The sequence below is a fragment of the Tinamus guttatus genome, unplaced genomic scaffold (assembly GCF_059628265.1).
Source record: "Tinamus guttatus ecotype Peru unplaced genomic scaffold, ASM5962826v1 Tinamus_guttatus_pri_ptg000223l, whole genome shotgun sequence".
NCBI lineage: Eukaryota > Metazoa > Chordata > Aves > Tinamiformes > Tinamidae > Tinamus > Tinamus guttatus.
Genome location: NW_028288757.1, coordinates 1,203,902 through 1,224,649, shown reverse-complemented (window position 1 = coordinate 1,224,649; position 20,748 = coordinate 1,203,902). Strand labels below are relative to the sequence as shown.

The following is a 20,748-nucleotide window of genomic DNA, read 5'->3' as shown; positions in this document are numbered from 1 at the left end:
GGCACCAGAATACCATGCACACGCACGAAAAAAGAGCACGACCCCCTGCAAAAACCACCACCCCAAACCTTATCACAAGAGCCAGATCACAGGTGTGAGCTCTGCTGCCCTTTCCATCCCCGAGGCAGAAACCCCCGTGCTCTCTGCTGGGTTTCTGCCAGGTTATATCCTCATTTTAACCATTTTTTGGAAACGGCACCCCCCTGGGCTCTTAGGAGGGCCTTCTAAAAAGGCAGTAACATGTGCACCCCAAAATACCCGCATTTGCTCCCCAAAACTCCCCTATTTGCTCCAAGCGGTTTTCGGAGCGCACCTCGGCCGCCCTCCTCCCCGCTCGGTGAACACATGGCGAGCAGCCTCCACGGCCTCATTTCCATAGCAAAGGGAGGGATTCTTGGCTTTGGATCACAGCCATCCGATCTGGCTGCGATCCAAAGGGAAGGGAAAAAAAGCCTCCCATGCCGGCTGCGCTTGGAAAGGGCAGAGACGGGGGATCGCAGCGTGCAGCAAGCGAGCAGGTGAAAAACAAACCAGGGCGAGCTCGGTCCTGAGCACCAAAAAGAGGAGGTTTCCTCTCCCTACCCCCAGCTCTTGTTAGAAGGGGAAGAACATTTAGTATCTTATTTGTCCGTTCTGCAGTGCCAGGGATCCCTCCTCCACAACGGAGGTTCGCTGCCACCGGGACCGCGTGCGCTCGTGGATGGGACGTGCTGCAGATGGAGACCCCTAAGGAGAGCGGCCCTGCTCTGCAAACAGCCTCGTTTTTCACCCGCAGGGTTATAAAACAAGCCTCCAGCATCTGAAATGATTCACCAGCTGAAAAGACTGATTCAGCCTTTACCCTATCTGCAAAACGCAGCAAGATCCGGCTAATCCCAGGGAAAGGCAGCGGGAAGCGCTGTTCCCGGAGGCAGGGAGCGCATCCCGGGGGCTTCACCTAGAACACTGGTTATGGGAATGCTGAAGATTCACTCATGGAGAGAGGTCTTAGAGCAGCACTTTCAAGAAGGGAAGTCTAATTCGCTTGTTGCCTCCGCTGCTAAATCTTAACTAAGCGGCTGGAACCATCAGCAGATACTTGCTAAACAGGAAACGTCTTTCTTAGCAAAGAACAAATTTAGAGGATGTAAAACCTCACCGCAGAGCGCTGAAAGGGGGTTGTGTTTTGCCAGAGTTAGAGCCCTCAGCAGAACCCGACGAGCCGCGCGGGTAAGAGCGGCGGGGGAAGCGCTGCCGCCCACGAGCGCGCTCGTCCCCGCGCCGCGGCTCCCAACACGGCCGGGGAGACGGCTTTTTTGGCCAGAAAGCGCTTTTTTTCCCCAAATGTCAAGTGACTTCCAGCTGAACTTCACCCCACACTGAACTGCTTCCCGTCTCGCCGCTGCACAGTCCAGGGTCTGGGGTTTAAAGGGATCTTTGGAATTGCGGGTGCCCCAAGAGCCGCTCGCACAGAGCTGCTCTTCATGGCTTCGCTTTCTGATCTCCCATCACGATGTGTCACAAGCGTTACCATGAGTTTGCCCATTTTCCTGTTTATAAAGGGTTTATCTGTCTAAAGCATCCAGCAGATGTATGGCTGTGGCTTCGGAGGGTTTTCAGGCTGCTTATGCAAGAGGAAACGCATCCTGCTAGGGAACACTGACAGGAAAACCCCCCACTAATGGCCAAATCCTGCTCGGCCCATGTGACCTGATCCGCTCGGGAGAGCCGCATTGGAAATAAAGGGCTGGTTTAAGTCGCAATTAGCCAGAGGCTACGTTAAAATAAAAGGGTGGGGGGGAAGAGAAGATATAAATCAACTAGATAGGGAACTGTACTTCCTTATAAAATGGTGGCAATCAGGACTGGAAAGAACGAGGGCTTTCCCTTAAATGGAAAACTGCAGCGAGATACGAAGAGTTGCATCTGTTTATGGTAAGCCCCTCCACCTCCATCTAAATGAGAGTCTTATTGAAGAGGTACCGTGCACTTTAACGGCAGCTTTGAACCAAGCGGTTTACAGGCGGGGAGAACTAGCAACAAATGAGAAGCAGATAAGGGAAAAATTAAAAGAGGCCAAGATGCACTATAGGCAATGCCACTAGCGCCAAAGATGTGCGATACCGAGGACATTGCCGCATCAGCAAAGAGACCAGGAGGACGGGGGGAGAGGACAGTGTCCCTGGTGCAGGAGCTGCTCTGGAATATGGGATTTTCCATGTCTTTGCCAAGGGGCTGGTAGAGGGAAGTGCAGATATTTCTGAGGCGCTGCTGCCTTGACCTGGCTTGTGGTGCTGGAGTCTGATCTGCAAGAGGGACGAGTGTTCAGAGCTCAAAGCTTTCTCTGAAGAAGAACAGAAAGTCTTGATCATCACAAACCAATAATCAGGTATTTCCACATGGGCTCCCAGCCTGAGGCCCCCGTGCATCCATCATAGATGATGATGATGATGCCCTTCCTCTGCACACAGTGCTCGGCCACATCTGCGCAGCAGTTGCACCTTATGGGGATAAGCACCAGCGAGAAGGCTGCAGGAATCGAGTAATTCCCTCTTGCAAACACTTTGAGCGTCACCTGGTAAACGAGGTACAGGGCCACGTATGGGAGGGAGGATAAAGCAGCCTCCGGAGGCCTTGGAAAGGCCCCGTCTCCGGCACCCGCCGCGTGCGGAGGCAGCGGGAGCGCCGGCTGTCCCGGTGCCGAGCGAGGCCGCAGGGTGGGAGCTGCCGCCACATCCCGATGCACACGGAAAGGGGAAGGAGGGAGCGTTACCAGGTATTTCCTAATCGCTTGATTTTAGCATTTCTTCACTGCGGAGCGCGTGGTTTCCCAACGCGGGGCCGTTCCCCCGCGCGGACAGCGCGTGGGTCCCCACACGGAGCGGGCGCCGCGTAGGCCGCACGGTCGCCCTCACACAGCCCGAAGCGCCTCGGGGGAATCACCCAACCGGGAGGCGAGGACTTTTCCATAAAAAACAAGGAAAGGGAATCATCATAGAATCGTTGAGGTTGGAAGGGACCTCTAGGGATCATCCAGTCCAACCCCTGCACACGCAGGGTCACCTAGAGCACGTGGCACAGGGCTGCGTCCAAGCGGGTTTGAAGATCTCCAGAGAAGGAGACTCCACAACCTCTCTGGGCAGCCTGTTCCAGTGCTCTGGCACCCTCACGGTTAAGAAATTTTTCCCTAAGTTTCTGTGGAACTTTTGGTGCTTCAGTTTGTGGCCATTACCTCTAGTTCTGTCGGTGGCCACCAGTGAAAAGAGGCCGGCCCCATCCTCCTCACTGCCTCCCTTGAGGTACTTATGGACACTGCTCAGGTCCCCTCTCAGCCTCCTCTTCCTCAGGCTGAAGAGGCCCAGCTCTCCCACGGCACGGAAAGGCACGAGCAGGGATACCTGGGCACAGGCCGGCACGGAACATCATGGCACAGCACTTCCAGTCAGTCCATCCCAAGCCCTTTGCTGACACAACGTTTGTTTTCAGATGTTCAAAACTATTTAAACCAAGAGCGGACGCTACTACAGATGGTCACGATGCCAAAATACATCGTATTTGTGCACGGATTATTTTCAGTCTTTGGTTACTGAAGTCTAGGTTGAGCAAGATCCTGCCATCTGATTTCACTTCATTTTGAAGACAAAAAGCTGAAATATGAACTTAATACTGAAATTTCCAGCTGTTTTACCGCTGGCAAGGTTCTATTTTGGGATGGGAACCTAAACCACAAACTACCAGGGAATTTGATTATATCTCAACTGGGGAGCAGAGCACATTCAGAAACATAACCCCAAATTAAGACAGGCTAAAATTGCTCTTCTGGATAAAGCGCAAGGTGCTGGTTCTAAGCCGTGAAATATTTGATACGACTATTTTTCAGAGCTGCACCGCGGAGCAGTCACGCTGAGGTCACCGTAACACCAACAACTCCAAGTCAGAAATGTCTCCGACACTTAAATCTCCAGGACATCACGGAGCAGCATGTTATTTCCTAAGAGCTTAACCTATGCACGCCAGTCTGCAGCGCACGTCTCCCATGCTGGGGCTGACAGCCTTTTCATGCCCACATGGGGATGCGGTGGATATTTTCACTTGAAGGAGGCGATTCATCTTCTTGGGGGATCTTCCTGCTCCTACTGCTTTGCAGTTATATTTTACAGGCTCGCACTAGTTCATTTACCATGGTTTACGGTGACGGAAGGGCCCCGCAGCTGAAAAATCATTAGCCAGAACAGAGCATCGCCTGACTTTGGTTATGTGTCATCTAGCACAAAGCTATAGTGGCTTTTTGGGGGGCCAGCAGTGGGACGGGGAGGTGACAAAGGGAAACGCTGCAGCGGTTGTGCAAACCCCAGCCCTGCACGAGCAGCGAGGAGGAACTCGCGCTCCCACCTCCAAAAAAGGCCAGCGAGCAGCAGCATCAACCCCTGGACAAAAATAACAACCGTCACACCCCTCGGAAAAAAAAAAAACTGTCAGAAAATAAAGGCATTTCCTTGCTGCAGTGCTTTTTGCTATTGTTGTTATTAAAAGTCCAGTAGCACCTGAAAATGAAACTTCAGGCACACACAAACCTACTTTGTGTCTTGCTAACACCATAATCCACAGCAGAAAGGCAGCAGGAAAGCACAAGAAGGTGTTTTGTCCAGCCTCGCACCTTGCCAGTGTTAACTGTTCTGAACTGCCAATATTATAAAGCAGCTGCTTTTTATTTGATCTTTGCCAATGGTTTTCAGCATTGCAGCAGTGGGGGCTATAGAAACCTTTCTGTGTTTTTGATTCCAGCTTTGCAAAAGAGGTCCTGAAATTGAAACAGAACAGAAACTGCCTGATCTGCATGGAAAAAACCTGAATGAAGATACAAGTGTAGACCACAAACAGGGGACAGGAGTTAGTTTCAAAGGCGATTTTTTTCCAGCTTCAGCAGCAAGTGCTTTGGATCCCTTTTAGATACAAAAGGGGCACTGATTGGGTTTACATCTCTAATTATGTCTTCTTCCAGCTGGTATTAAAGCCACCAGTCTCATAGGTGATGGTATGTGCTGCACTTGGGGATGTTTGGATGATGCCAGTTTGCTGAAAACAGCACTAAAACAATTGGCAAAAATAAAAACACTGCAACAATCAGAAGGCAAGAAGGGGAGCAAAGTACAGGTGACAGCAATAAACCCCGGGCCGAAACTCCCTAAAGGCAACACCACGAGCCAAATAAACGCCTAAAAACAAATCACAAGAACACGTGTGGAATAAGCAGCCCCTGAGCCCATCTCCCTGCACACGTGGCACCGAGCGGCCGCGCTCCGACACGGGAAACCCGTGTTTTCCAAGGAAAACACACCCAGGAGAGCACAGCTCCCTGCGCTCCCTCACGGGCCGAGCCGCAGGGCTCCGGTTAAGAGAAGTTTGCAGATAACGACCTTTTCCTGCAGCGCTGACCTACTTCTCCTATCAGCACAGCAAAGCTAACAAGGAAGTAGCAGCCTGTTCAGAGCCCTACGCTCATTCGCTGAATTCTTCTGATCTTACAAGGTTGCGTGCCGGCTCCTTCCAGGCCGTATTCTTAAGGGACACATTGCAGGCTGGATCTTTTTATCCTGGGAAATCAAAGCATAGCACCAGCTAGGGATGGTGGTTATGAAGGGGGAAAGAGCTCTTCTCTACCCAGTTCGTGGTGTCTCATCATCCAGCTGGAGGCCACCAGGTCCTTCCGACGAGGCTGCCAGAGCGTAACCGCCGTGTCTGCTGTTGGGCCTCCAGCGCGGTAGAAAGAGGCTCTATTTTCAAAATGCAATCAAATGGACCCAAACGAAACGACCAGGAAAGCCAAGTCTCGCTCTGTGTGTGACAGAGCGGCTCACGAGCAGCCTCTGAAGCTCAGCTCTGAGCCCCGCGTGAAAGCCCAGCTGCAGTAACGTGCTCAGGGTTCCTGATTCTGCAGACAGACAAAAGAGCTGCAGACATGAAGGCAATTTGGTTAACACGGTGTTTTCTAAGATAAACGCGTTTCCTATTAAACTTTAAGACGCTGTTGGAAAGACTGCAGCGCTTCTAGTTGCTTGCAATCAATTCGGTTGTTCCCTAAGAAGCGACAAGGATATTTAGCAAAAGGATTTAAAAGTGTTTTCTGCTCCTCCCAAATTGCACCATGTCTTGCTATGTTACAGGAAGAAACTATAAACACCGAAGATGTGTTCAGGACCAAGATTGTGTCGCGGGTAAGAGGCCACAGGTATCTGCTCCTCCAGTGCTCTGCAAAATCACTGCCCGAGGGCCGTCCCGACACCGCGAGCTGCAGAAAGCTCTCCAGGACAGGCAGCGAGCTAGCAGGGACACAAATTCCTCAGCACTTGGAAATAAAGCAGAAACAGGGGATGAGCAGAGCAGCCAAGGGTGAGTCAGAGCGACCGCGCGAGGATGCAGGATTCTCCAGATGGCCCTGCCTGCCCACGGGCGCCGCTGCCCTGCTAGACGAGCACGAAACCAGCCCGAGCGCCAGGGACGAGGCCGCAGGAACGGCGCTGCCTCGGGAGCAACTCCGAGAGGGGCGAGGAGGCCACCAAGGGCACCCACGGGATCAACACGACAGCAGGACACGATCGGTGCCTTCTCTGCAACTCGTTTCCAGCCCAGGAATGGCAAATGTGACTGCCCAAGGACCTGGGCCACCAGCCTGGAGCATCACCGTGGTCCCCATTGTCCCAGCCAGCGTGATTTGGAGACACTCCATATCCACTCCACGTGGTGCACGTGGGCACTGCATTGACAGAAATACTTTCACCCCAACATCAAGTAAAACAGGGCCCAATTCAATGACTTCTGTGTCCCAAGCCAGTTGATTCCCTCACATATGTAACTGCTTCTGCTGTTCTCAAAATAAGAGGTGCAATGATTGGCCATCAAAGGCAGTATCTCTGACCCAAAGACACGCAGAAGGTTCAAACTGCACAACGCAAGCACCACGTGAGCACGTGTCCAAGTGGTTTCAGATATTAACACTGAACAAATAAGCTGCAAAATGAATCTCGATTCTCACAGTTGGAGCTGGCACGTATTTCTCCACATTTCCATCTGCTGTCCTGCCAGCTCTGCTGGCCAAACAGCCTATAATTCCAAGGGTACCATTGTCCTCCCGTCCTGTTTCCATAACATGCAATTTGAAATTGGGGGTGGGGTGAAGAAAGGAGGGAGGAGGCTAAAACTGAAATTCAGATATTTCAACCTGCTAAGTTGAGTTTAAATCGGCATCTTGCAGTGTCAATTACGGCCCCTCGAGCATCTGCCCTAACGAAGGGTTCCAAGTTCAAACACGTTTCCTCCCCCTTGCAGATGTTCTTCATCATCGACCCTTTGAGGCCGAAGTCGCTGTCCTGTGCTTGGGCACCCGCTCCAGCCATCACCGTAGCGGAGATCTCAACCACCTGGGATTGGAGCAGCGGTGTCACCGCTCCAGGTGGGCATTAAAACATTTAACTTCCAACAGTGCATTTAGGTAGGGCTGCTTAGCTAAGCGGCTTCTATAAGCACTCCTGTGCACTGTAAGGATGGAGCTCGGGGGCAAGAAGCAGGAAAAGCTGCAGTGGGGACTTGTTTTCTCGCCGACCTTTGAGCTTTGCTCCCTGCCGGCTCGGCTGCCGCTTCCAGCCTGACCCCCAACCCTGCGGAGAGCCCTGGGGCACAGGGCAATGGGACAGCACCAAGGGAAATGAGGGGTGCAGACAAACCCCAGCTGGGTTTGGGGTGATTTATCAGAGCGCTTAATAATTCCCCTAGCAGCCAGGAGATCAGCGTGGCGAGCGCTGAGGAAAGAACAAAAAAGAGAACCCTCACCCCAAAGGAGCATCGGGGGGGATTGAAGAGCGCAGGGATGGCACACGTGGGGCTGAAGCGTGGAGAAATAGGAAGGGCAATTAGGGCAACTTGCCTTTAGAGGAGGCACCTCGAGGCAGGGGGATGAACGGGGTGCTGAGAGCACCGCGATCAGCAGGGCCAATTTGTGCAGGGGGAACCTCTGGCAAAGAACGACCGGCTAAGCTGGCACGGGACCTTTTCCTGCCTTGTAGCAGGATCCCAAACCAAAAATCAACTTTACTTTAAAAAAGAGAATCCCTGCAAACTCCAAGATTTAACCAATGCACCCACCAAGATGGCTTTGTCCCTACTTCTGCAGTCTTCAGGACCCCACAGTGCTCTGGACCTGTGTGATACTGGTAAAAGGTGAATGGTGCTTTATAACCCCCGCCTCCCTCCCAAGTGTTAATGCAAATATATAAAGCACCTATAAACAGGGAACACCCTTAGTATTTCCAACCAGTATCTGAAGGACCCAACCTGGCATCCAAAGGACCTTGAGCAAATTCCTTAACTTCACATTCCCGAGTTGCAAGCAGGGGCATCGATATGTAAGAAACACTTGCAACCATAACCAGAGGCAAGATGCTGAAAAACAGACAAGCAAATGCTCAGCATGCACCCTCGACGAGCCAAGCTTTCAGCATCCCGGTGTGAACTAAGACACGAGGAGGCTTTTAGGTAAAGCAAGGGGAAAAGGAGGCGTTTTGGGAGGCAGAGCCGAGCTGGGGACGTTGCCGCCGCTTGTCGCCGATGACTCAACTTCCACCCCGCGCCAGGAGACACCGGGGCCCTGGTCCCAGCGTGGGGCAAATTGCAGCCGTTCCGGGTGGTGCGAGCGGCCCGGCCAGACCTGCACGGCCAGAGGCTCCTCCGGAACGCCGCGGTTCCATACGGCACTTTTATGGATTTGGGATAAACAATGGCTTTTTCACAGCTCGGGAGCACAGTAACTATGGCAACTCTATGCAGAAGCGAGGGGATGAAGGGGGGAGGGAAGATAAGTTCCCACATTTCAAAATACTCCGACCAGAGTGATCCGAAATCTAATTTTCCCCAGATTACTGACAGCGGGAATTGCAGATGAAGCGTATTCCCTGGGTTCGGATAGGGATGGAAACAAGGCTTCCCCCAAACACTCTTCCTGATCCGCATTTTTGCCGATCAGAAATTTCTGATATGCATATTTGATAGCAATTCAGAAGCAGCTGCGTTAATATTCAGCATTTAGATTAAGAAAATTCAAAAATAGACACTATAACCAGGCAATATTTGGAGAGGACTTGCACCTATCTTGGCAAGCCACAGGAAAGGCCTGCCCGTTCCGAGAGGGAACATTAACCCTAAACACAAATGACAATATCCCAGCTGAAAGCTGCTCGCTCCCCTTAGCGCACCCAATGACATCAGACTGAATTCAATCAGTTTAAGCACGATCCCACCATTATTTCAATTTTATTTCCATTGCTTTTTGGAAATTAAATTATTAAAATGGAAAACGAGAAAAACTAATTATGGGCTGAGAGGCCCAGCTCAGTGTCAGGCGGAATCGTCTGACTGTGCTCGCAGCTACCAGCGCACGGATCATCCAAGGAATGAGCACATTTTGGGAAGAGAAGGTGCAGGCGAGGCCAGCTTGGCAACCAACCCATTAACAATTTTACCATCTTTTTGAAATTAGCAAAAGAAAACCATCCAAATGCTATGCGATCTACTGAACTAATCCTTGCGTGTTTTCTTGAGGCTTGTGTTGCACGAAGGCAAGAGAAAGGGTTTCTCCCCTGCTTGCTTCCTTTAAAAAACATGAAAAATCTCTTTGCTTTTAGCATTAAAAATGCAGGTCTGGCCTGAAGATGTCTAGAGAAGCGGGTGACCTCCTGACAGACAGGGGTATGATAACAGAAAACTTGCTGGTTATTGGTTACCTTTTTCCTCACCTTTAATCTGTCCCTGCAACAACCAGTCAACAATTTCGATTGCAAAAATAGTTATGAAAATCTCGGCTCCACTTTGTCCTTGTGCAGAGAGAAGGGGCTCCCTGCACACACATCCTGCAAAACATCAAGGGACAGCCAGGGAATCTTGGAGAACCTTTCAGGGTATAAAATAAGTTGTTACCGTTTAAATCTTTAGGCCTATCTGAGTATATAGCAAAGAACTGTGAAAGGGCCCGTGTTCTGCTCAGGCTCTTTTAAACTGAGCCCTTCCCCACGAGCCGGGCTCCAAAACAGCAGCTGGGGGTTTTCCCCCAGTAAAACTTAAAAAATAAAGTGAAAAATAAAACTTTTTTTAGCGTGTTGCCATTTTCATGATTTGCCTGTCAAGCTCCTGGTTAGCACCTGACCTGCACAGCAGGATTTTGAGGAGTTTATGGGATCCCGGCACAAAAGCAGCTCCCGTGGCAGCAGCACTTAGTGACTTTTTACAGAAAAGGCTGCTGTAAAGAGATTACAGCTGTCGTATTAGCATTCCTGGAAAGCCTCGATTTTCAGGGTAAGAAAAATGAAAAAACCTGAGTCTGAAGAGTGCTACGGGAGAGGTGTAGGGAAAAATGCAACACGGGCATGCAACAAGCCTGCAACAGGGCCCAGACAGACGCCTTGATTTTATGCCCTATCACTATCTCAATTCACATCCTGCCATTAGTTTCCATCATATTTATGTTCCTTGCAAAAACATATACACGCACGCATCAATTTCATTTATAATAGGTCAAACGCAATGATGCTCTAAACAGGAAGAGCTTGACAGCACTGCTAATTTCTGATCATTATCGGGGAGCGACCTTCAGTGCAGAGATGGGAAAATATTCCAGGCTGGCATCTGTTGGGAACGCAGGGAATCCCGGTCCTGGGGTAGAGTCCGTGCTCTCCTGCACGGATCGGCCAGGATCCGCCTGCTGCCGGCAGCGCTTTGGCTATCGGAGCAGCCGGATAATTCCGCTGTCGCCCGACACTTTCTGTGCCCAACGCTGCCATCTTCTCGTATAGGCATGAAGTCACCTATATGTTCACACATATGAACACATATACAATCATACACTGAACAACCACAGCCTGAGAGGCAAATAATTTTGTTTTACTGCAATTGCTCACTAGAATAAAACAATTTATTCAAAAACAAAAAGAATGGGCCCAATAATGGATTCCCAACCGCACTGGCACATGTGGCACCTCCGGAATAACCCCTTTCCACTACCAGCTTCCCTGCAACGCATCAGTTGATTGAAATCTCCCTTGGCCCCAGTGTGGACACGGCATTCAGCGCAGCAAAGCCACCGCCACCTTCCTTTGTGCACATCACGACAAAAAGCCCAGCTCGTGCTCTGCCCCAAAGCCACTGACATTCTGATTTTCCAGATACGGCTACGTAACCAGCGTCACCAGAATCTGAAGCTGTAAGCAGTTTCAAACCAGAGCAGCCTCACGCTTAAAAAGCAGAGTATAACCAAACCGAAAATATTACGTGGGGGGAGGCTACGGGAAAGAACTTGAACGCGGACACTTAATTCTTCTGACGCCCTGTAAACGCTCAAACTGGGGCACTTCAAATCGGCAGCGAGTTTCTGTCCCAACACATCCCCAGAGGAGGACTGCGATTATCGGGAAAGCCACAAAAGAACGGAATCAAAACAAACAAAACCCGACTTGAAAAGTCAAGGGGAAAAAAAAAAAAGTGCCTGTGCGTTGCATGGGAGGACATTCCTGGCGCTGGGAGTGGTGCGCTGATGACCTCACCACGCTCAAAACTCCGGCCAGGAAGTGTTTTGCTCATGTCTTCAAAATAGGAAGCTGGCATCCAGGCTGATTGTATTTCTTGGAATCGATAATCAAATGAAAACAGCACCACGAAGGCTCCTGCAGTCTAAGCGCAACGCTGCGCCCGGGCGAGCCGGGCAGCTCTCCGCGTCGGAGCGGGGCGCGTTGCACGGGATGCGAGCGCGCGCGCGCTCCGTCGCGCTATCACCAGCGAGCGCTGATATTTTATCCTTCTGTGCATTCCTTCCCACTGCCATTACGCCGAATCTCTGCCTTTTGCTTGGAGCGAGTCCCAGAAGTGACAGATGCAATAAGCATGAAGATTCAGCTCGAAAAATCCAATGGTGTTTGAAAAGGCAGCTCGCTAGAAGACAGAGCCATGCCAACAGGGAGCATAAAAGGGACACACAAATGCTGATTAAAGCAATCTGCGTAAAGGGCTACAAGTGACCATTAAAAATTCACCGCGATAGAGGGCTACATGAAAGCAAACACACAAAACACACTCCCACACGCGTACCGGGGCCCGGCAGGTCTCACCACGGCTACTGAAAATACTATAAAATAAGCAAAACAAACACACGCGGGTTTTTATTACAACAGCATTTGATCTTCTACCTTTGTGTAAACAGTTTTAGCAAATGGGGATATTAGCTGCAATAAAAGGCCCCAGCAAGTGCATGAGAAATGGTCCTTCCCTTGCACACACACACACACACACACAAAGATGATTCAGTGCTTGCTGTTGAGCAGAAAAATCAAATATAGCCCCTCTGCCACCCCACACACAGGACACGGGGCTTCCTCTGCCCACCGCGTGCCCAGCACGTCGGAACACGCCACGCGTGCCCCTTTGCACCATTTTCCCTCGATTTCAGCCGTCGGGCGGGTAACGCCACGCAAGTCGCCTATAGCCCGGAATTATATAAGGGCTGGTGCCGGCCGGCCGGGAAGCGAGCTCGGCCACCCCACGCGGCACTCGCCAGCCTGACGGTGGCCGCTGGCTCCGGTAACGGCCCCGGGCGCGCAGGGTGGGCACCCAAAGCCGGGGCGGCAGCGGGGCCGAGCGCCCTGCGACCATTTCGGGGCTGTTTCCACCCAGCTCGCTGCGTTATGTCACCCGTGGGATACGCGGAAACCTCCCCGTTCTGCCGCTCGCTGGAAAACCGGGCGGCTTTGGGAATAACAGCCGAGCCTGGGAAGGTGTCACGGCCACGCCGGGCTCGGGAGGGTTAATCAGCAGCGCGGTGACATCTACCGGGTGCGGGCGACAAGGGAAAGAGGGGAAAAACAGGAATAAAAAGGGGAAAAATGGAGTGGAAAGAGGAACCCCCCCGCCTCGAGTGCTGTTTTGGGCCCCCCCTCCCCGGCCGCGCGGGAGCGGCGGGGCCGGGCGGAACAAAAGGCGGCCCCGCGCGGGCCCCGCGGCCGCGCCGGGACCGGAGCCGCCGCTGCGGGCGGGGCCGCGCTGCAACCTGCGGCCTCGCGGGGCCGCCGCCGCTTTCGAGCCCCCCCACGTTAACGGGGACGGCGGGAAGCGCGGGGCGGTGTGGGGTGGGGGGGGGCAAGGGGGAGCCCGCCCGAGCACCAGCCGCCCCCGCAGTTGCCGCCGCCGCCGCCGCCGCCTCCCCGCGGGCACCGGCGCCGCGCTCACCCGCCGCGCTGCCCGCCGCTTCGCCGCGCTGCCTGAGCCGCCTCCCCGCGTGCGCTCCTCAGCCCGGCGGAGCCGCCGCCGCCACCTCCGCTGCCGCCGCCGCCCGACTGAGCGCCGCCGAGCGGGGGCGGCCGCGCGGGGCGAGGCCACGCCCCCAACGCGCGCCCCCGCCCCAATCGCCTCGCCGCGCTCCGCCTCCTAGCCACGCCCCAAACGCGTGGACACGCCCCCTGCCGCAACGGCCACGCCCCCGTGTGCCACGGCCACGCCCACTCCCCGCGGCAAGCCCGAGGAGGGGGCGGGGAATGCAGCGGTGAGTGACAGGCGGAAGAGCCAATGGGAGGCGCGCTCGCCCCGCCCTGCAGCGCCCCGCCCTGCAGCCTGGCGGCGGCTCCGCTGAGGTAACGCGCGCGCTCCTGGCGCCGCTGCCGCCGCTCGTGAGGGAGCGGCGCTGCCGCCCGGCGCCCTCGCCCTGCTGGAGCCGCGTTTCCCCCCCTAGACCCGAGCCCTTGTCCCCTCAGTGCCGTGCGGCCAGTCCCCTCTGCTCCCCAGCCTCTTCCCTCACAGGTTTCCCCTTATCCCGCCTGCCCCTCTGCCCCGCGCCGCGCTCGCCGGTGTCTTCCTGACATGCCGCTCCTCACAGCAGAACAGCGAGAAAACACTGTCCCGATGAGGGAAGCGCAGGCAGCTGAACAGGCTGAGCCCCCACATGCGGGCTGCCCCAGCAGCCAGCCTCTGTGCTTCCCAAAAAATCCAGGAAACAAACATCCCGAGCCACCTAGGATAATAAAACTTCCCAAGACCGTGTGTTTCTGCTGCTCCAGGGAGCATCAAGTGCAGACAAATGATGCTCAGCAGTGCCCATATCGCTCAGCATTTGCCATACATGGCCAGACGCGAAGGCTGGTTTGGCCTCCTTACGTCTTTTGGCTAATATTTGCCAAATTGTTTCCATGTTCTTAGATGCTTAAGATGCCAGTTTCTTTCCAGGGGAAGGTGGAGGGGGGCTCCTTAGCTCTTCATCCCTCAGCATTTGAAGGAATATGTCCCCATGAAACTCCTACGAGACCTTAAACCACCCCACGCGAAGCAGTACATGAGTTTTAAAACATTCAGACAGCCTCTCGGAGAGATATTTGCCATGTTTTGGCTGCCCTGAGTGGAATGCACCAGACACCTCAGTAGCTCCAAATCAAACAGACAAATGTTATTTAGCATGTGTTAAACCTTGACACGCTTAACTACTGCTTCGGCAAGCAGGAGAGCCTCCCTTAGCAACACCTTGATAAAACCCGATCCACCCAAAGATTAACGCCTCGCACTGCCCTCGAACACAGATCGACAAGAAATTACCTCCTTCCCTCGAAAGGCAGCCTCGCACGCTCGCTCTCCAGCCTCAGGCCGCAAATAATCACTTTTAAAAAGAAAAAAAATAAAGAAAACTAAGGCAGTTTGGTGTCAGGTAATCTTTTGTTCAGTGGATTAAAAATTGTGATTCATATTTTCCGTATAGGTACGTGACTTGCTGAAGGTCACACCGTGAGTCAGTGACAGAGCTGAGTGTCTCGACTGCCGGTCCCACCGCCATTAATTCATTAGTTTTAAAGCTGTGTGGGGGGGTTAACACTTGATAAAAAATATTAATGCAAACTTATTAAGCTGGACTTAGAATTAACAGAATCTTGCATGTGTGTGGCTCCATCTACCTCCAAACAGCAGACAGGTTTACAATGACCCTCAAGTACCAGCCAATGCTCTACCCAGCTCTGAAGAAGAGAGCAGCACTACCCAACAGCTTAGAAAAACAACAAAATCAGCTTTTTTTTCCATCCATCTAAGGCCAGAGCGATGCTTCATGCACGCAGCGCACACAGGGAAACGCATCCCATGAAACCTGATGGAAATAATCCCTTCAGAAAGCACCGCTTGAGCTCTTGGGTGCTGCTTTCGTGTTTCCCGAAGGCTCCTCCATGGCTTTCTTGACGTGTCCGTGGAGGAGTCACTTGAACTGACTCAGAAGGAAGTGATACCTGGTGATTTTTCCCTGGTGATTTCTTACGGGCAGGGATGGAAAGCTCCAATGTTCACTGTGACTCTTAATGAGTAGTTTAGATCTCAGTTCATCACCATACAAGGTGATGAAGAAACGACATCGAGCTCAGGATGAAGCCTCCAGCAAGAAAGACTGTGTAAAGGCCTCTTAATGCTCCCCAGCCTAAACAGCACCCTTCCTCATTTCAGCAGAATAAAATGATTCTACCAAACACTACTCAAATTCTAGCCAGGGTGATGTTAGCATAAGAACATGCCAAGTTATGTCACATATTCTAATTCTTGTAAAGAAAGATACCCTATTATCAAATTCTTCCAGGTATAAAGAACTAAGAACAAAGTTTGCCCCTTCTTTATCAATGGTACCATGCCTGATAATTTAATTTTGCAGAAAGGAATTTATTCAGTGTATTTCCCTAGCTTTCCCTCTCCCACGCATCTTCCCTTCTACATCTATGCACAGCGGCTCTGACCAATCTTTTTCATAGCCTTTATACGGAAACGGCACCATATCCACAGACTCCACCTCTGCAGCTTATGTCAGCGGCTAAATTTAGCTGGCTTGAAAATATGCATCTCTTCCAACCCTGGAAGAAACCGCGCTGGCTTGTTCCTATGAGGATCTTAAGGTGCCTTAAAGGTAACGCGCTCGTGGTGCCCGGTGCAGCCCTGACTTAGGGCAAGCGAGAGACAGAAGCATCTAAAGGTACCTGGGTGTTTCCAGAGGGCTGGAGCACAGCTCCTGGGGAGATGCAGGAGCTGCAGCATTTGGCACTGCTGGAAAATCATCCCTCTCACTGCTCGGATCAGCCATGGACCGGGAAGCGGCTCCATGCCTGCATGAGAGGCCCTTCCCTAACACCTCTGTACTAAAAAAATAGCATTTAAGACAGCAAAATAAGACATTAAAATGGAGGGAAACAGCATAGCATAGCCCGTTGGCTGGAGGGGCATCCTTGGGACTTGCTCCGTGCTCCAGGGCACTTCCGAAGAGCAGGGCAGATGCGAACGCCCGAGGCTCCTCTCTCCAGGTAAAATATCCTTGGCTTTGTGGCCCTGCAGCTGATCCAGCGCAACTGGCCAAGGGCAACCCGCTCATCCAGGACCAGGAAAGTTACGGGAGCGGGGAATTGCCCTCAAACATCTCGATTTGCCTAAGTCCTCATTGCTAAGCAGGTTCTAGATGCAGGAAAACGGCTTACGGAGGGTTTGGAGAGATCAGCAACTTGGAAGTCCTGATATTTTGCAGCTTAACTTCTAAGTCACACAGAATGTGCCAGACGGCAGCTTATCTCGAGGGCTTGTGGATTGCCCATGTGCCACGTTAGGCCACTTTCCAAAGCGTTTGTGACCACCCTTTACCTACTTATTTCTTGAAACCTCCTGATTTATCATCACGTTTAAATAACACGGCAGGTCAGCCTGCAGTAACTGTCCTACCCGAAACTCGTGCATTTTTATATTTCTTCCCCAAGTTCCTCATGCTTTAGATACACGAGACTAAACTCAGCAGTGCTGAGAGGAGCTGCTCCCTGGGGATGTGAGCTCTACATTTCTCTTAATGCTGTTGGAATGTAGTGAGGTTTTTTTGTTTTTTTCTTTAATGCAGAGAAATCTATCTGAACTGATTGCAACGAAAAAAACACCCATTTCCTATGAGTGTAATAGCATTAGATTGTCTGCCTTGTTTTCCCAGAGTACATTACACACACATTGAATGTGAGGGTGTCTTTATTATCATAACACACACTCATTTTTAAGTGCCATTTCAGCCATCATCCAGTGCTCAGCAGCTGTCCAGATAACACTGTGCTAACAGCCACCACGTAACCATGTCTTCATTAAGGCCAATTTTATGTATTTTAGACAGGAGTGTGTAATGTACCCGGGTATCCCTCACCAAATTTAGTGGGTGTTTATTCAGAGAAAGAGCAAAGCCTGTTTGGTTTGGCCTTATTCAAACCTTGGCCAGAAAGGGGAGCTGTAGAATTATGGAATGAAGATAACAAGAGCAAGACATTTAATCAGATATTAAAAATAATACCTAGCAAGGGAGAAGTGCATAGAGCATTTAAGAGCGTGCGAGAGGGAGGAAAGTTGAGTGTGTGAGTTAAAGTACAGGGTAAGGAGTCGGAATTGCTTGGCTTTATTCCCAAATCCGCTCCTTGCGTGTGTCGCATGGGGGTGGCAGGTAGGAACAAGTGACTGTTAGGGCAGGGGCATTGTTAATAATTTATGTTATCGCTATCAATGATTTAAAACGCATTTCATAAAGCACATTTGTTACTGTCCACACACACGTGCTCGTGCACATTATATACAGGAATATAGATGTCACACACACCCCTACCCACTCACCTATAGGAAAAGCATGGAAATACACATGGGTTGTACAGTGAAAGGAAATCTCTAATTAAATTCAAGCCAGTCTTTTTCCTCATATACTTTTGTTCTCCGTAATTATCCAGGATTGTGAAATATATTTTTTCTTGTTTTTTTTTTCCCCCCCTATTTTTGCACTAAGAGGAGGGATGGATTTCAGTCCCAATCCCTAATTAAAATGTTGGGACACCTAATAAAAATGAAGCAATTAGTTGCAACAGATGGGATTTTCTTTGTTGCTATCACCACTACAGCAGATGATTAACTAGGAAGAGAGAGAGAGACGGGAAAGCAGAACACAGAAAAGGAAAAAGCAAGCTGTATTTTATTTGCAAAATGAATATTCTGAAGGGTAGGAATAAAAAGAAAGGCAGGCACAGAAGGAGCGGGGGCTTGGAGCGGCGCGCGGCAACGCGGGGCCGGTGCCGCCTTCCGTGCTACACTTATCCCATATCCCAGTCTCGGCCTCATTATCCAAGCAGTTTGGACCCCTTTTGTCAGCTTGTCCTGTTTCTCTCCCTGCTGTCTAGGACCAAGGAGGACCAAAGATGCTGGAAAAATCAGAGGTATAAAAGAAGGAATCCCACACGGGCAAGATCTCCGCGTTCAGCTACGCAACGGGAAGCTTGGGCAGACGCCTATGCAAAAACAGAGCCAGGTTTTAAATGGAAGCACCGCAGACACGGCAAGGCTAGATGCTGTTCCCTCCGCTCGTTACCACAATGTTTTTCTAGAATAGAAAACAGAATCGACCATCTCGACCCTCCCTCACTGTTTTCTGAAGAACAAGCACATTGCAACACTCAGGAGTTACTTAGTTGCAGCTGCTGTAGCTCAGAGAGGAAACGTGATTTCTTGTTATCCCTCCTAGCCCCATTTTTGGCGGCATCACCTGCGGCACCCACTGGCTCTCCCGCTATTCCCTGTGCTGGCCGCGTCCCTCGATGCTGATGGGAACATCCGACGTGTCCTGCCAGCCCCAGGGTTAGGGCCTGGCTGTCACCGCATCACCCCAGCGCCCCAAAAACAGCCACACGAGCAGCGCTTCAGCCAAAACCACCATCCATCAGGCTGCAGAGGGTGTGCAGTGACTAGTGCTTCACAACCCGATTTCTCACACGCTTCGCAACCCGATTTCTGCGCGTCACGAGCGGCGCGCCCCGGCCCCGCACGCGAGGGCGAGCTCTGCGTCCCGCTGCTGCGGGCTCTGCGCTGCCGCTGACACGGAGGCACCGCGGCGACGACGGTGACATCGCAATGTGACCCTCCGGCCGGGTGTGATAGACAGCACAACGCACGGTACAAAATCACACCTGTTTTTTAAGCAAAAATGCTATTCCGAGCAAGGTTAGTGCAGATTTTCTGTGCTAATTTTCCCTTATAAGGAAATCCACAACACCGGGGCAGCTCAGAGATAACCAGCGGGTGCTGCTTCCCCAGCCCGGGGCCTTGCAGCATCCACACTTCCCAGCAAACACCCACTTCCAATCGCTCCCTGTTTCTGCATCAGTGTCCTGTTTTGCCAGCACACTTCCAACACAGCGCATTTATCCATAGCTTTTTCCATGGAATGCTTTCCAAGTTGATGTCATTCTCCTGACAGACTTATTCAGCTAAGGCACAAAGCAGGAGAAAAAGGACTAAGGAAAAGTAAAGCCTCCTTTTATACCCAAATTAAAATAAAGTCATCTTGGACAGGGAGACAGAGGCAAAGAAGCGCAGATGGAAGTTGGAGCAAGTGCAACGTGGGCACTTCTCCTCTGCACTTATCATGAAGCGCAGTATAGAAGAATTAATGCATTTATTTATAGAAACCTTCTTTTCCCAAACCAGCTTCACTGCAAGAAGGATTTTACCAGCCTGCTCGCAGATTGGAGGCACCGCAGGACTTTCCTCCCACCTCCCCGAGATCCCCTCGTGCCTTGCGTCCCTCTTCTCCGCTGCTTGTTTTATAGCATTTCAGGCGTTATAACATTCCCAGGTATTTCCCGGGAAGCGGCCCGGCTCCGAGCTCCCCCGCACGCAGCTCCCTGCAGGATGCCCCACGTGTGGCCTCCCGCCCCGGCCGCGCTCACCTTTCCTGGCGGTGCTGGGCGCCGGCGTCGCTGCCTTCCCCTCCGGTGCCTTCTGCTTTTCAAACGTTTTCTTGGCGTCGGCGACTTTGAGCACGTTCTCATCCTCCTGGTCCTTCCTCCCCTGGCGTTCCTGCTCCTCGCGGCCCCCTCCTCCTGGAATCCTTCCCGCCGCGGGCGGCTCCGCGCTCCAGGCCGCTTCCAGCAGCCCCTCCGCCAGCGCCACCGTCCTGCTCATGCTCAGGGCCAGGCTCTCCTTGCTGTGCGTCCGGGCCGGCGGGATCGGCGGGCTGCTCTTCCGAGCGTACAAATCCAACATCCCCACATCGGCCTCCGCTCCGAGCTCGTCCCAGCTCCCGAGGAGCTGCCCGCTGTCCTGCCTGGAAAGCTTTCCGGCGTCTCCCGCCGCTGGAGCGCAGTTCGCAGCCTCGCACACCATGAGCTCCAGGCTCTCCGCCAGCAGCTTCTCCTCCTCGCCGGGCTCCGCGGAGCTCCAGCCGCGGGGGCCGAGGGCGGCCGCGCGCCGGCAGCTCCCGGCCTCGCGCGGCGCCTCCGCCTTGCCCTGCAGGATGAGATCCATGAGCTCGAGGCTGTCCGAGCGCACGGGCACGCGGGGCTTGCTCTCCTCCAGGGCCAGCTTGCTGACCTGCCAGTTCTCGATGCTGCCCTCCGAGCTCGAGGGCTCCGTGCTGGGCCGCCCGCTGCCCGCGCCGCCCTCCGGCTCTCCGAGCGGCGCCCGCTCCAGCGGCGTCTCGTACTCGGCGGCTTCCCACTGCCCTTCGCTCTCCTCCTCTCCCTCCTGGAGCAGGCGCCTGTACTCGCTCTCCTCCAGCTTGTACACGACGGGCCGCACGGTGCGGCTGCCGGCGCGCGCCCGGCCCACCTCGATCTCGTACACCTTGGGGGTGCCGTCCCCGCACGCGGCGCCCGGCTCTTCCCCGCGCGCTTCCCGGCTCAGCCGCGGCTCCCGCTCGGCGTCGCGGAGCTTCCCGCCCTCCATCCA

General features: G+C 52.7%; 1 protein-coding gene across 1 annotated transcript in view; it reads right to left on the bottom strand.

Annotated features, from left to right (window-relative positions):
• CORO1C (coronin 1C) overlaps positions 1-20,079 on the bottom strand; it is a 41,185-nt gene extending 21,106 nt beyond the window's left edge. Inside the window, exon 1 of the mRNA XM_088525072.1 lies at positions 19,749-20,079. Coding sequence (XP_088381198.1) covers positions 19,749-20,064 — 316 coding nt within the window. The 5' untranslated portion in view covers positions 20,065-20,079. The remainder of the gene's footprint in view (positions 1-19,748) is intronic.
• Positions 20,080-20,748: the final 669 nt, after the last annotated feature.